The sequence below is a fragment of the Megalobrama amblycephala genome, linkage group LG2 (genome assembly GCF_018812025.1).
Source record: "Megalobrama amblycephala isolate DHTTF-2021 linkage group LG2, ASM1881202v1, whole genome shotgun sequence".
NCBI lineage: Eukaryota > Metazoa > Chordata > Actinopteri > Cypriniformes > Xenocyprididae > Megalobrama > Megalobrama amblycephala.
The window spans coordinates 30,840,675-30,854,006 of NC_063045.1; the positions used below are offsets into that span (position 1 = coordinate 30,840,675).

The following is a 13,332-nucleotide window of genomic DNA, read 5'->3' on the forward strand; positions in this document are numbered from 1 at the left end:
TGCTGATCAGAGTATTGTAGAGTTAAGGCCCATTCACACCAAGAACGATAACTTTAAAGATAAGAATAACTGCATTTGCGTCCACAACTGTGGTTAATTGACTTTTAGTGGTGTGTTTGAGGCGTGCACTAACCCCCTCTGGTATGTCTACGTCAGAAAACAGCACTTGAAAGTTGAGCTGCGCCGACCCGACACAATCTCGCCTCATGTTCATGTTCACGCGAGAGTGACAAAATGCTTTACGGTAATTCAATATACACATAGCGACCTCACTTTATAAGACAATTTCAAAAATTACCCACCTCCATCGAGATTTCTTGTACTGTATTTGCAAAACTGTATTTGTAGTCGTTGTAGTCCAGAGCTGCGCTTGGAGTATATTTACGACAGTGTGATTCACTGAAGGAACCTGTAGGGGGAGCTTCGCAAACCTACGGAGTTCCGCTTTAAAGGTGCCATCGAACGTTTTTTACAAGATGTAATATAAGTCTAAGGTGTCCCCTGAATGTGTCTGTGAAGTTTCAGCTCAAAATACCCCATCGATTTCTTTTAACTGCCTATTTTGGGGCATAATTAGAAATGCGCCGATTCAGGGCTGATGGCCCTTTAAATCTCGTGCTCCCCCTCCCCAGGAGCTCGCGCTTGCCTTGAACACAGTAAACAAAGTTCACATGGCTAATATAACCCTCAAAATGGATCTTTACAAAGTGTTTGTCATTCAGCATGTCTAATCGTGTAAGTACGGTGTTTATTTGGATGTTTACATTTGATTCTGAATGAGTTTGATGGTGCTCCATGGCTAACGGCTAATGCTACACTATTGGAGAGATTTATAAAGAATGACGTTGTGTTTATGCATTATACAGACAGCAAGTTTTTAAAAATGAAAATAGCGACGGCTCTTGTCTTCGTGAATTCAGTAATAAACGATGGTAACTTTAACCACATTTAACAGTACATTAGCAACATGCTAACGAAACATTTAGAAAGACAATTTACAAATATCACTAAAAATATCATGTTATCATGGATCATGTCAGTTATTATTTCTCCATCTGCCATTTTTCGCTATTGTTCTTGCTCGCTTACCTAGTCTGATGATTCAGCTGTGCACATCCAGACGTCCTGCCCTTGTCTAATGCTTTTCATAATGTTGGGAACATGGGCTGGCATATGCAAATATTGGGGGCGTACATATTAATGATCCTGACTGTTACGTAACAGTCGGTGTTATGTTGAGATTCGCCTGTTCTTCGGAGGTCTTTTAAACAAATGAGATTTATATAAGAAGGAGGAAACAATGGAGTTTGAGACTCACTGTATGTCATTTCCATGTACTGAACTCTTGTTATTCAACTATGCCAAGGTAAATTCAATTTTTCATTCGATGGCACCTTTAAGCAACAGACGACAAAACTGCAGCGAACGCTTATAATAAAAAGCGCTTGTATAATAAAAGCAATGTTATCTTGTGTTAGTTAGTATGCTAATATTGTTCACACAAAGGACGATAATTATATAAAACTTTAATAATTGTTCTAATTCTTTAAGAAGAAGGAAGTCCATGTCACAACTACAGTATAACGATAACGATGGACTTTCAGAGCAATTTTTCCAACTAATGAACAATAAAAACATTCACAGTCAATCAGAATCCACCTGACTTTAAAGAGTTTGAGTATAAAAAGCAGTACACAACACTCTAATCTGTTGGTTTGTATGCTAATGTAATTGTTATAAATATCATTATTGGTGTAAACAGACCTTTAAAGGGTTAGTTCACCCAAAAATGAAAATTCTGTCATTTATTACTCACCCTCATGCCGTTCCACACCCGTAAGACCTTCGTTAATATTCAGAACACAAATTAAGATATTTTTGTTGAAATCCGATGGCTCCGTGAGGCCTCAATAGGGAGCAATGACATTTCCTCTCTCAAGATCCATAAAGGTACTAAAAATATATTTTAATTCAGTTCATGTGAGTACAGTGGTTCAATATTAATATTATAAAGCGACGAGAATATTTTTGGTGCGACAAAAATACACATTTAACCAGTGATGGCCGAATTCAAAACACTGCTGATATCAGTAGTGCATAATGAATCAGCGTGTCGAATCAGCTGTTCGGAGCGCCAAAGTCACGTGATTTCAGCCGCTGGCAGTTTGACGCGCGATCCGAATCATGATTCGACACGCTGATTCATCTGTGCTCCGATGCTTCCTGAAGCAGTGTTTTGAAATCAGCCATCACTATATAAGTCGTTATTTTGTTTTTTTGGCGCACCAAAAATATTCTCCTCACTTTATAATATTAATATTGAACCACTGTACTCACATGAACTGATTTAGATATGTTTTTAGTACCTTTATGGATCTTGAGAGAAAATGTCATTGCTGGCTATGCAGGCCTCACGGAGCCATCGGATTTCAACAAAAATATCTTTATTTGTGTTCCGAAGATTAACGAAGGTCTTACGGGTGTGGAACAGCATGAGGGTGAGTAATAAATGACAGAATTTTCATTTTTGGGTGAACTAACTCTTTAAGGCCCATTCACACCAAGGATGATGACTATAAAGTTTTAATAATCATTCTAGTTCTATGAGAGTAGGGAAGTTCACAACCACTATAATGATAATGGCAGAGGAATCACTTTCAGCTAGATTTCCACCTAGACTTTAACTGTTTCCCCTCCAGTGTTTTCTAAAAAATATGCCAGATTGAGTCTATCAACACCCCCAAAGCTTGCACAGCCCTGTACCTCTTCCTGGGTCGACATTTCATTCTGTAACGTGATGCAGTTTTGATTTATATGCTGATGAATGTTTGATGATCGTGTTAGCTTACATGTGGGTAAGCAATGCTTCTATAACTTGCTTCTTTGCTTGTTTTTTGGATCCAGAGATTCTGTATTCTTTTAGAAGATTAGCAATAAGGGCCCCTACTGTATAACAGTAAAAACATGGATTACCGGAAAATTACATCAATGGGTGAGGAAAGAGTCAAAGAGCTCAAGCATATAAATTACCATATGAAATAACTGTTTATATGAGACAAAATGTTATCTATTGGTTTGCATAGTAATATATTGTTATAGTTATCTATATATTAGATGTTCTTGTGTGAACAGGCCTTTATTCTGGAGCAACTTGGAAAAAAAATCTGGTTCCAATAGAGACAACACATAATAAGTTATGCACAACAGGAAGTCTGTTTCTGCTTATTCAAGGTATTAAGATTTTCAGTATCAGTGCATCTCTAATACAAATGGACTGACAAATTAACAAGGTTGTTTAGAGTGCTAAAATCTATATTAGAAAGACAGAAGACAGCTCTCAGTGCTTAGAAAACATGCAAAACACTCCAAACAATCAGAAATCACACATAAAGAACACACACAAAGTCAAACACTGTATAGTCGTCACCTGAACCATTTGGATCAACACTCTTGTCGACTGACCTGAGGGGGCAGCAGCAAATGTCCCACAAACAACAAGTTCACATAAGACAAATTCTAAACAAATCACAGAGGAGCAATAAAAACCTCACCTCAAACTGTACGCCCGACCGCGGGCCTCTCCTTCACTGGGTAACCTTGGGAAATATCAGAGGTCATATTGAGAAAGCAGTGGACAACTAAACTCAGTAAGTCAGCTGTTCTAAAAGAAAGAAGACAACGGATACTAGGCAACTGTAAACTGCCTATTTTTAAAGGGTTAGTTCACCCAAAAATTAAAATTATCCTATAATTTACTCACCCTCAATCCATCCTAGGTGTATATGACTATCTTCTTTCAGCTAAACACAATCAGAGTTATATTAAAAAAAATATCCTGGCTCTTCCAAGCTTTATAATGGAAGTGATTGGCACCTTTAGATTTTGAAGGCCAAAAAAGCACATCCATCCATCATAAAAGTAATCCATACGGCTCCAGGGGGATAATAAAGGCCTTCTGAACTGAAGCTCTGCGTTTTTGTAAGGAAAATACTAGAGATGCACCGATTGCAATTTTCTTGGCCGATTCCGATTTTCTTTCTAAGAACTATAATTGACAACATATACTACAAACAAAAATCTACTTTTCTTCAATGCAAAGTTTTATTTTCATTTAAAAAAACAAGTAAAAGTCAAAAAATAAAATATAAACAGCTCAAATAAATGCAATAGAATAAAGAGAGCTATGAAACTAAGTTTTTTGGGTTTAACTGGGTTTCTATTCAGGTAAGAAATACTACAGAAATTAAAGTAATCAAATGTAAAATGACACATTCAGTGTTATTTTACATTGGTTACCTTAATTTCTGTAGTCTTTATTGTAAATATTAATACAGATCAATTCTTACCATTAAAGTTATAAAACGTATTTCTGAAAGAGCAGAAAGTGATTTTCTTTGTCTTTTGTTCTTTGATTAACATGACAGACAGCAGCAGGAATATTGGACTGCTGTCCCTTTAAGAGTTTATGAACGGTGTTCAACAGACACACAACTAGTGATGGGATTTATGGCTCTTTGAGGGGATCCGGATCTTCGCGATCCGTTCCTTTCAAAGAGCCGTTCAAAAGAACGGCTCTTTTGGCTCTTTTTAAATATTTAGTCAGTTTTAAGAAGCCAGCTTGGGGGCATCTCAGTTTATCCTGGAAATAATCACTGGGAGGAATGATGAGGTGAGATTTGTAGTCAAATAATTAAAACTCGGATATCACACACCAATATCTGAGTTTGAATTATTCTGAAATATTGATTATTACCTCATTTGTCATGTGTGGACTCCATAGGGTTGCACAAATGCCTCTGCTTAGACAGTGACATCACTATTTTGGATTTACCTTTAGTACAAAGTGTGTGTGTGTGTGTGTGTGTGTAAAGCTACGTTGACTTATGTTATTCATACAATACCTACTCACAAATAAACATCAAAAACAAAGCCGGCTGCAATGAATTTCTGTGCAAAACAGCTTTTACTACAAACACTTCCACACAAGAACATTGTTATCACACAAGAACATTTTGATAGAAAACAAAAAATATTTAAAGTAGATAAAATTAGAATAAATAAAATGGAAATGTCTACATACTACATACTATTACTACTGTAAACTTTGCAAATAGGACATCAGCCCCTTCAAGTCAATGAACAATAACAAAGTGGGCTGCAATGAATGTCTGTGCAAAACAGCTTTTAGTGAAAAATTTCAATACAAGAACAGTATCACAAAAGAACATTTTTAATGTTTTTAAAAGAACAAGTTTTAAATGAACACAAAATGCAATGTAAATAAATACAAAGCAGTTCCTTACTTTATGGCTTTTTCTTAAGGGTTGGCCTGCGCTGGGTGCGCCCCTCCCCCTATAACTGTTCTGTCTCGCGGAGGAGATCATTTGTGTGCATCTGTGTGAAACACGCATAGGAAAAAAGAACGACAGAAAGAACGGCTCCCCTCCAGCCGCGACTCGGCTCCCATCGTTCATGTTTATGAGCCGTTCAAAAGAATCGGTTCGTTCGCGAACGTCACAACTCTACACACAACATGGGTTCACTTTCTTAGCTATTTAACGATTCAAAAATGACTGTTTATCTGTATACTCGCCAAGATTGCCTGTGCCGCTGGTTTTGACATAGCGCATTATGCTACTCGTTTTGGTACTTGTGACTGTTTGACTTCTGTCTCTGTTTGAGACGGAGCGTGGCTTTTTAGCTTCATTTATATAGATCAGTGGTGCGCGCGCTTTCGGTGTGAGCGCGAAACCTGCGGGAATTACTAAAATTTATGCGCAGTAAGCACTATTTACCCAGAGCGAATGAGACGAGTGAGAGAGAGGAGGCGCCCGCGCGGGTGTGTCACTTCCTTTTTTACAGTCTATGGTCACTTCACCGTGACAGAGAAGAGAGCGAGAACGCGCATTTGACGTTATTGCCTGTGCCGCTGGTAACAAAAAATCGGCTCGGAATCGGTAAGAAGTGAGACTGATCGGCCGATCACCGATCCGGGCCGATCATGAGGAAAATCGGCCGATTCCGATCCCTGGCCGATCAATCGGTGCATCTCTAAAAAATACCCGAAGTATGATGTATTGATGAACGCGGAAGCACAAAGGATAGAGCAAAACAAAACACTGACCACGAATTAGAAGTCTAAAATGAGAATTTTTAAAGAGAAATGTTGGAGGATTTCAATATAAGAGAAGAGGAGCTTGGGTCTGTTGCCCAGCACTATTTGTTTGAACCGCGAGAGGCATCTATTCTTACCTAAGCTTACGCTTCTCCAACATCGGGTCAGATGTCACTCTTCCGACGGAACTCGACTTGTGTACGACTGTTACCGGCTGTTGCCTGTGATTATAGTTTATAAAGTTATAAATGTGGATATTTTTCTTACAAATACGCATCTAAAATCGAAGGTAACATTCTCTCCCATTATAAAGCTTGGAAGAGCCAGGATATTTTTTAATGTAACTCCGATTGTGTTTGGCTGAAAGAAGAAAGTCATATACACCTAGGATGGCTTGAGGGTGAGTAAATTATGGGATAATTTTCATTTTTGAGTAAACTAAAACTTTAAGGCCCATTCACAACTAAAACGATAACTATATTTACAAACATATCTAAACATATGCTGCATTTATGTCACCAGACACTTTAAATACTTGAAGACTTCTAGTGGATTTTGATTGGCTGTCAAAGTTTTTATTGTTCATCAGCGCAAACACCTCAGCCAATTTCAGTGGTCAACTAAGCGTAAGTTTACATGACAATGATGTACTGAAATATTGCATCTTTTTACAAATTGTGTTTCACATATGCACGTTTTTGTGGGTTACATGGAGAAAAACTTGCACTTTAAAACCCGCTTTCAAAAGTTTGCGTTTTCAGGCCCCCAAAAAATGGGTAAATGAACAGCCAAAACACATACATTTTTTTTAATTATTATTTTTGTTTAGGGTTTAGATTAAGGTTAAGCATTGATATTTGTTTCAGAGTTGTGTAGACAATTAGAAATTATGATTGATATGATGAATGAAACATTTTGAATGCGGGGTTTACGCTGAACTGGTTTGCCAAAAATAATCACACAAGAACCTGCTCTGAAAGTAATTCCAATGATATTGTTCCTCTGTTGTTATTGTGAAAGCTGTGTCGTTGAGAATGATTATGACTACAAACCATATAACTTTATGGTTATGGTTAAGGGTTAGTATTTGTTTCAGTGTTTTGTAGGCAATTGCGATTGACAAGACCAATGAAATCTTTAGAATCAGCTAAAGATAAAGGGAGTATTTGCGCTGAACTGGTTTGCGAAAAAAGTTGCTTTGAAAGTGATTCCAACAGTATTGTTCCTCTGTCTTTATTGTTATAGCTGTTGTGTAGACATAACTATTCTCTTACAATGAGCACATTTTCATGCATATCAGTATGCTGATGATAACTCAAAAAAATCAGCTTAAATGCAATATATTTTCTTCTCCCCTATCGCGAAATGGCTCTGTTTGGATGTGCTTAAACCAGCAGTAAAAGTGCAGTCACATTTACAGTTGCTCTGTAAAATTTCACAGGCAAAATCCAGTCATTCTAATAGGAGTGCACACAGGGGTGTAGCTGAGCGGGGAAAGTGGCACAGTGTGCGGGGGGGCCTGGAACACGATTTCTGCTGAAGGGGCCCAAAGCAAAAAACTGTACAGGGGCCGAGAAAATGTAGCGATGAACCTTAGTGCACATTTGTGAGGGCGAAAAAGCTCCCCATGCTGATTTTGCTCATGTTCAAGTTGGTGACGCGAATTTCGCCGCATTGACCAAAAGAAAGCTGCTTGGTTTGAAAGTGCCTTCTGTGTGAGGTGTGCTTCGTTCATCGCTCCTCTATTGACAATAGACAATGGACCTTTTTTGTCTGCAAAATTTTGCTGAAATATGCTAATGTGACCGTGCCCAAAGACCATAGATATATTGAAAGACGGTTCAATCCTATTACTTATGAATGGGAGAAACTGCAACGCGCAATATGGTGGAATATGTCCCGCCTTCTAAGTAAACGAGCCAATCGCTGATTGGTAAAGTCATTACATCACTGCAGCTGCCGTTAGAAGCTCCGGTTCCCATAGAAACCTGAGACTCACGCTTAGGACTGCACATGTGCATTGGCTCGTCTAGCCTGAAAAATAAGCTTTTTAAACACTATTTGAGCATAAAAACAACATTTATCAGATTTTGTTGCTGATTTGAAATATTTTATTTAATTGTAAGTTTGCAAAGCAGTTTTTGAGATTTCAGGATTCTCCTATTCAAATAGATAGGACTTGGTCTTGGACGCCCGCAAAAAATTGTCAATCAGTTTTTATGCTTAAGCTGTTTATGACTTTACTCTGATAAAGGAAAATGGGTTAACACGTTAAATGACCACAAGCATTGTCGGCTTATTATGCATAATCCGGTTAAAAGCGTACACCTAAACTCACTCACTGAATATTACAATTTCAGGGTAATGGTTACTGTTAGGGTTTAGTATTTGTTTCAGCATTGTGTAGGCAATCAGCACTGTGAAAGACATGACCAATGAAATCTTTAGAATCGCCGGTGGGGCGGGGTTTGTTCTGAACTCATTTGGGAACTCATGTGAAAAAAGTGATTCCAAGTTCCAACATTATCGTTCCTTTGTCACTATTGTTATAGCTGTGGTGTAGACTTTGCTATTCTCTAACAATTAGAACAACTTTACGGTTATAGTTATCATCCTTGATGTGAACAGACCTTTAGACTTGCAAACTGAATTACATGACGCAAGATTTATTCCAATTTACACCAATACATACTGCAGTTGACGGTCTCATCATGTTGATTTTTTTTTTTTATATAAAAGCCATGAGTCGTTTGTTACAGTGATTTTACCACAGTTCAGGTGTTTGCTTGTTCTTCCTGTTTACATTTCTAAACTGTGGGAAAATAACTGTAACACATGGCCTCTTACTCCTTTATTTCATCATTCTTACTCTATAACAGAAGTATAACATTATCTGCCTTAATGTGATTTTGACAGGCAGTGGACGGTGGTAATAGAGAAACTTTCTTTTGACCAGAAAGATACATTTCAAATGGAAGGAGGAGAAAAGGTACTGGATCGCTACAGACCATCAGCATTCAACATATTCAACAAAACTACGGCTAAAAACTTCTAAACACGTCTGAGGACACACAGGTGGGGGAAGTGTCATCGTCATCATCAGGAGGAAGTCAGTCTGCAGGCCGTGCAAACATTCACAGAGGTGACAGATGCACAGATCATTAGTAAGAAACACACAGGTTGAGACTATTTCTGAGGAGAAGGGGGTGTGAGGACACATTTTCATAAGTAAGTCTGAGGGGAAAGGTCAAACTATTGTGCCCTACCTCGCCGTTCTGAAAGACAGAGTTCTACAATACAAACAAACAAACAAACAAACAAACAAACAAACAAACAAACAAACAGCATGTTCAAACCAAAGCCAAAAACCAAGACCACTGGGTCAGCCCTGAAGTCTGAAGAACAAATCAACGAAAGTGAAAATGACCATACATATAATGGAAGACTCATTTATCTATAGTAACACTATGATTTTTTTTTTTTTTTAAAGTGTAATTCCTGCAGCAAACAAAACCTCAAACAGACAGTAGGGGGCAGGTCTGAGAGTGATGTTAACCCAGGGCATCTGATTTCAAATGCAGCCAGCTGCCTGATAAAGATCCAGCTCACTTTACCCAGTGTCCTTCACTGACTGCAGCACACTCAGAGTCAATGCATGCTCAGCACTGTGTGTGCAAGTGTGTGTGTGTGTGTGTGTGTGTGTGTGTGTGTGTGTGTGTGTGTGTGTGTGTGTGTGTGTGTCAGGCCACCTGGCTCTCTCTCCTCCATACACACACTGCAGCAGGGTTGGGCATTGACACAAATTTCACAATTTGATTTGATTTTGATTCACAGGTGATTCAATTCAATTACAATTTTGATTCAATTTAATTCTATATCAATTCATTTGGATATATATCAGTTACAGTACATATAAATTTGTAAAGAAAAAATCAACTTCTTAAAATGAACAAATAATTTGTATACAAACATTTAAATTGCACATAGTTTTTATAATAATAATAAAAATAACTTTTTAATGTTTTAAGGCCAATTCACACCGCACCGACAACAGCCAACAAACGCCAACAAACTCGTCTGTTGGAGTTTGTTGGATCGGTGTGATACCCCTGTTGCCGTTTGTTGGCGTTTGTCGGTGCGGTGTGAATTGGCCTTTAACCGTTTTTTGAAATATAAACATTTAAACGGTGGTTATCATAAAAACTTGTGATTTATTAATTATTGAAGACAAAAAGTTAAGTAAAAATGTAATGAATATGTGCATATATTTAGCAAAATGCTACTCTCTAGAGTTCATTTTTCTAGCTAACTATCGAGTTTATGGACATTCAAAAGGTAAATGTTCCTGAGGTAAACAATGTTTACAAGCTGTTTTATTGACGTCTTTCAGAGGTTGAAACACTGATTGAGCAATTACATGATATATTTCAGTAAATTGTTCTGTATCTTTCAACATTCCTTCTGATGTCCATTCATGTTTATTTGGTGCTGTAACTAGTAGTAAAGAGGAACAGATGATCGGTTCACGAAACGGCTACAGAGATCCATCACACCACATCAAAGAGCACCGAAATGGTATTTATTGTTTGAATTTTGTATAAAACTAAAATCTAATTTGAAAACCGACACTTTGTTTCATATCAAAAGTAACAAAGCACAAACCTTATTGAAATTACTGTATGGCAGGTGTACAAATTGTTTAGTGAAGTTTTGTTCAATGACTGATCGATTATTGGGATTTAAGAATCAATATTGTTTGATCAAAATAAGAACCGATTAAAATCAATATTTTTAATCCAGCCCTGCTTTAGCTGTTAAAGCAAGATTTCCTGCAGTAAACACACTGTTTTTATATCAATGGCTCTCATTCAGGGGACCGGGGCCCAGTATGGGCCTCAGCAAACCTCCAAGGGCACTGCAAGGTGATGTAAAGAAATTGAAAGTATTAAAATACTTCTAACTATGCAAAAAAAAAACATGTTAAATTTATAACTGATATACATTACAGTACTATAAAAGTTTGGGGTCGATACAATTTCTTTATGTTTTTTTTTAAAGAAGTCTCTTATATTCACAAAGGCTGCATTTATTTGATCAAAAATACAGTAAAAACGGTAATATTGTGAAATATTATTACAATACAAAATAACTTTTCTATGTTAATATATTGTAAAATGTAATTTACTCCTGTGATCAAAGCTGAATTTTCAGCATCATTACTCCAGTCTTCAGTGTCACATGATCCTTCAGAAATCATTCTAATATGTAGAAACATTTCTGATTATTATTAATGTTGAAAAAGTTGTGCTGCTTCATATTTTGTAGAAATCGTGATCCATTTTGTTCAGGATTCTTCAATGAATAGAAAATTCAAAAGAAAAGCATTTATTTATAATAAAAATATTTTGTAACAATGTCTTTACTCTCACTTTTGATCAATTTAATGCATCCTTGCTAAACCAAAATATCAATTTCTTTAAAAAAATAATGTGCAAATTTAAAAACAATATGAACCACAAGTCATGTTGCAGTTCTTCTTGCAAGTACCTCATTTTTATTCACTCATCAAAGCCAATTGTTCTCATATTTGGTCAATGTTTTCTCATATTTGGTGAATGTTAACCCGTCTTAAACCATGAAGGGGAAATGAGCTTGTAATGCGCACTTAACATATCCTCCTTCTGGATGTCTGGTAGAAGCACTGGCCAATCAACAGAAATATGTAAATTGTCACTTTACACATGAAACTGAGGTGCAGAGAGTTAAGTTGTAGATCTAGAGACTGACCTTCGAGCAAACTTGGAGGTAAGCTTGCTTATGAAGCCGGACGAGGTGCCCCTGCGGGCCTGGGCGAGAGCGCCTGTGTCGTGGGACAGCGTGGGTGACGCGGGGGGGCCGTTGTATGTGGCACTGCGCCGGTCTCTGAGCTGCGCCCCGTGGAAGGTGCTGCGGCTGGAGGTGCCCCGTGGAAAACGGGTCCGATCCGGAGTCATACTGCTGATGCTGTGAGCTGACGGAGATGTGGATGGAGCCCTGGAGCTAGAGCTGTAGGCAGACAGTGATTTAAAAAAAACAAACAAAAAAAAAACAAATGAAACTGGACTCATTATGTAGAATTTTTTTGCATTCTCTTTCAGCCAAGCAGGTGTTTTTAGCTTTTTTACTAAGAACTGTTTACCACAGTGCTGCATTCAACAACATAAACTATATAGCATACACCATCATTTTCTTTTAAAAATACATTAAGAATATTATTATATTCTGTCCACTTAGAATATTTCCTGAGTGATGTATGCCATACAAAATATCTATAGCATTTACGGGTTATATTACCTACTACAAGTCTTTTTATTGATGGTTTAAAGTAAGGCGTTTTGTTACTTTTGTACTTTTTGTCTGTTCCTGCGCACGCAAGAATGTGCATGTCTAAAGTGACTACATTACGAAGAAGAGACAGAATTCGAATTCAGTAGTTTTAAAAAGCTTTAAGCATATTACACTGAAAAATAATGTGCGTAAAACAATGTGTAAAATTACAAAATAATGCAATACTTTACTTGTTACATCAAAAACATAATCTGATTATATAATGCATTTTACTTGTAATGCGTTACCCCAATACTGGTTATTACAGTTAACGTAACAAATTTCGTTACTTGAAACAAAAACAAAAAGACTTACTTTACTTCATCTAATTGGCAAGGCAACATTTCTAATTTCATTTAGTTAATTTGATGTACTAAAATAACTAATACTGAAATAATTCAAGAAAACTACAGGGAAATTAAAAAATACAATTAAATAAATCAAATAAATATAATATTAAATAAATATATATAATAAATATATATTGAATAATATATATATATAATATTAAATAAATCAAATATAAATTTAATTCAAAGAATTAATAAAACTAAAATAGTATCTCAATGATACCAAAATAACACTAAAAAGTATGTGTCTTCACCCTTTGAATTCAGTGTTATCCTCGATGGGTGGCAGCGGAGACTTGGTGGGGTGCCCTGAGGCGGACATGGACTTCACATGACGCGGTCGAGTGGACGCCACTGCGGAGGACGCTCCGGGAGACACAGAGGAAGAAGCACTCGCAGAGGTGGACATCTCCGTCAAACTAAGAAGGAGAGAAAGCAATAGAGAAGAGACATAAATTAGTCAAGAGCCAGACAGGAAGACACAGAGGAGACATTTGCAAA

The 13,332-nt window shown here is 37.1% G+C and overlaps 1 protein-coding gene across 7 annotated transcripts in view; it reads right to left on the bottom strand.

Annotated features, from left to right (window-relative positions):
* The window catches only part of mark1 (MAP/microtubule affinity-regulating kinase 1), a 63,981-nt gene that overhangs the window by 2,284 nt on the left and 48,365 nt on the right, over window positions 1-13,332 (bottom strand). For 2 of the 7 annotated variants that reach the window (XM_048170015.1, XM_048170034.1), the window contains 3 exons: window positions 13,086-13,250; window positions 11,903-12,160; window positions 3,552-3,596 (listed from right to left, as the gene is read on the bottom strand). In XM_048170015.1, coding sequence (XP_048025972.1) covers window positions 3,552-3,596; window positions 11,903-12,160; window positions 13,086-13,250 — 468 coding nt within the window. Of the gene's footprint in view, window positions 1-3,551; window positions 3,662-8,201; window positions 9,406-10,213; window positions 11,031-11,902; window positions 12,161-13,085; window positions 13,251-13,332 lie in introns of those variants that run through there. The other 5 variants (XM_048170023.1, XM_048170043.1, XM_048170050.1 and 2 more) reach the window with 4 other exon arrangements.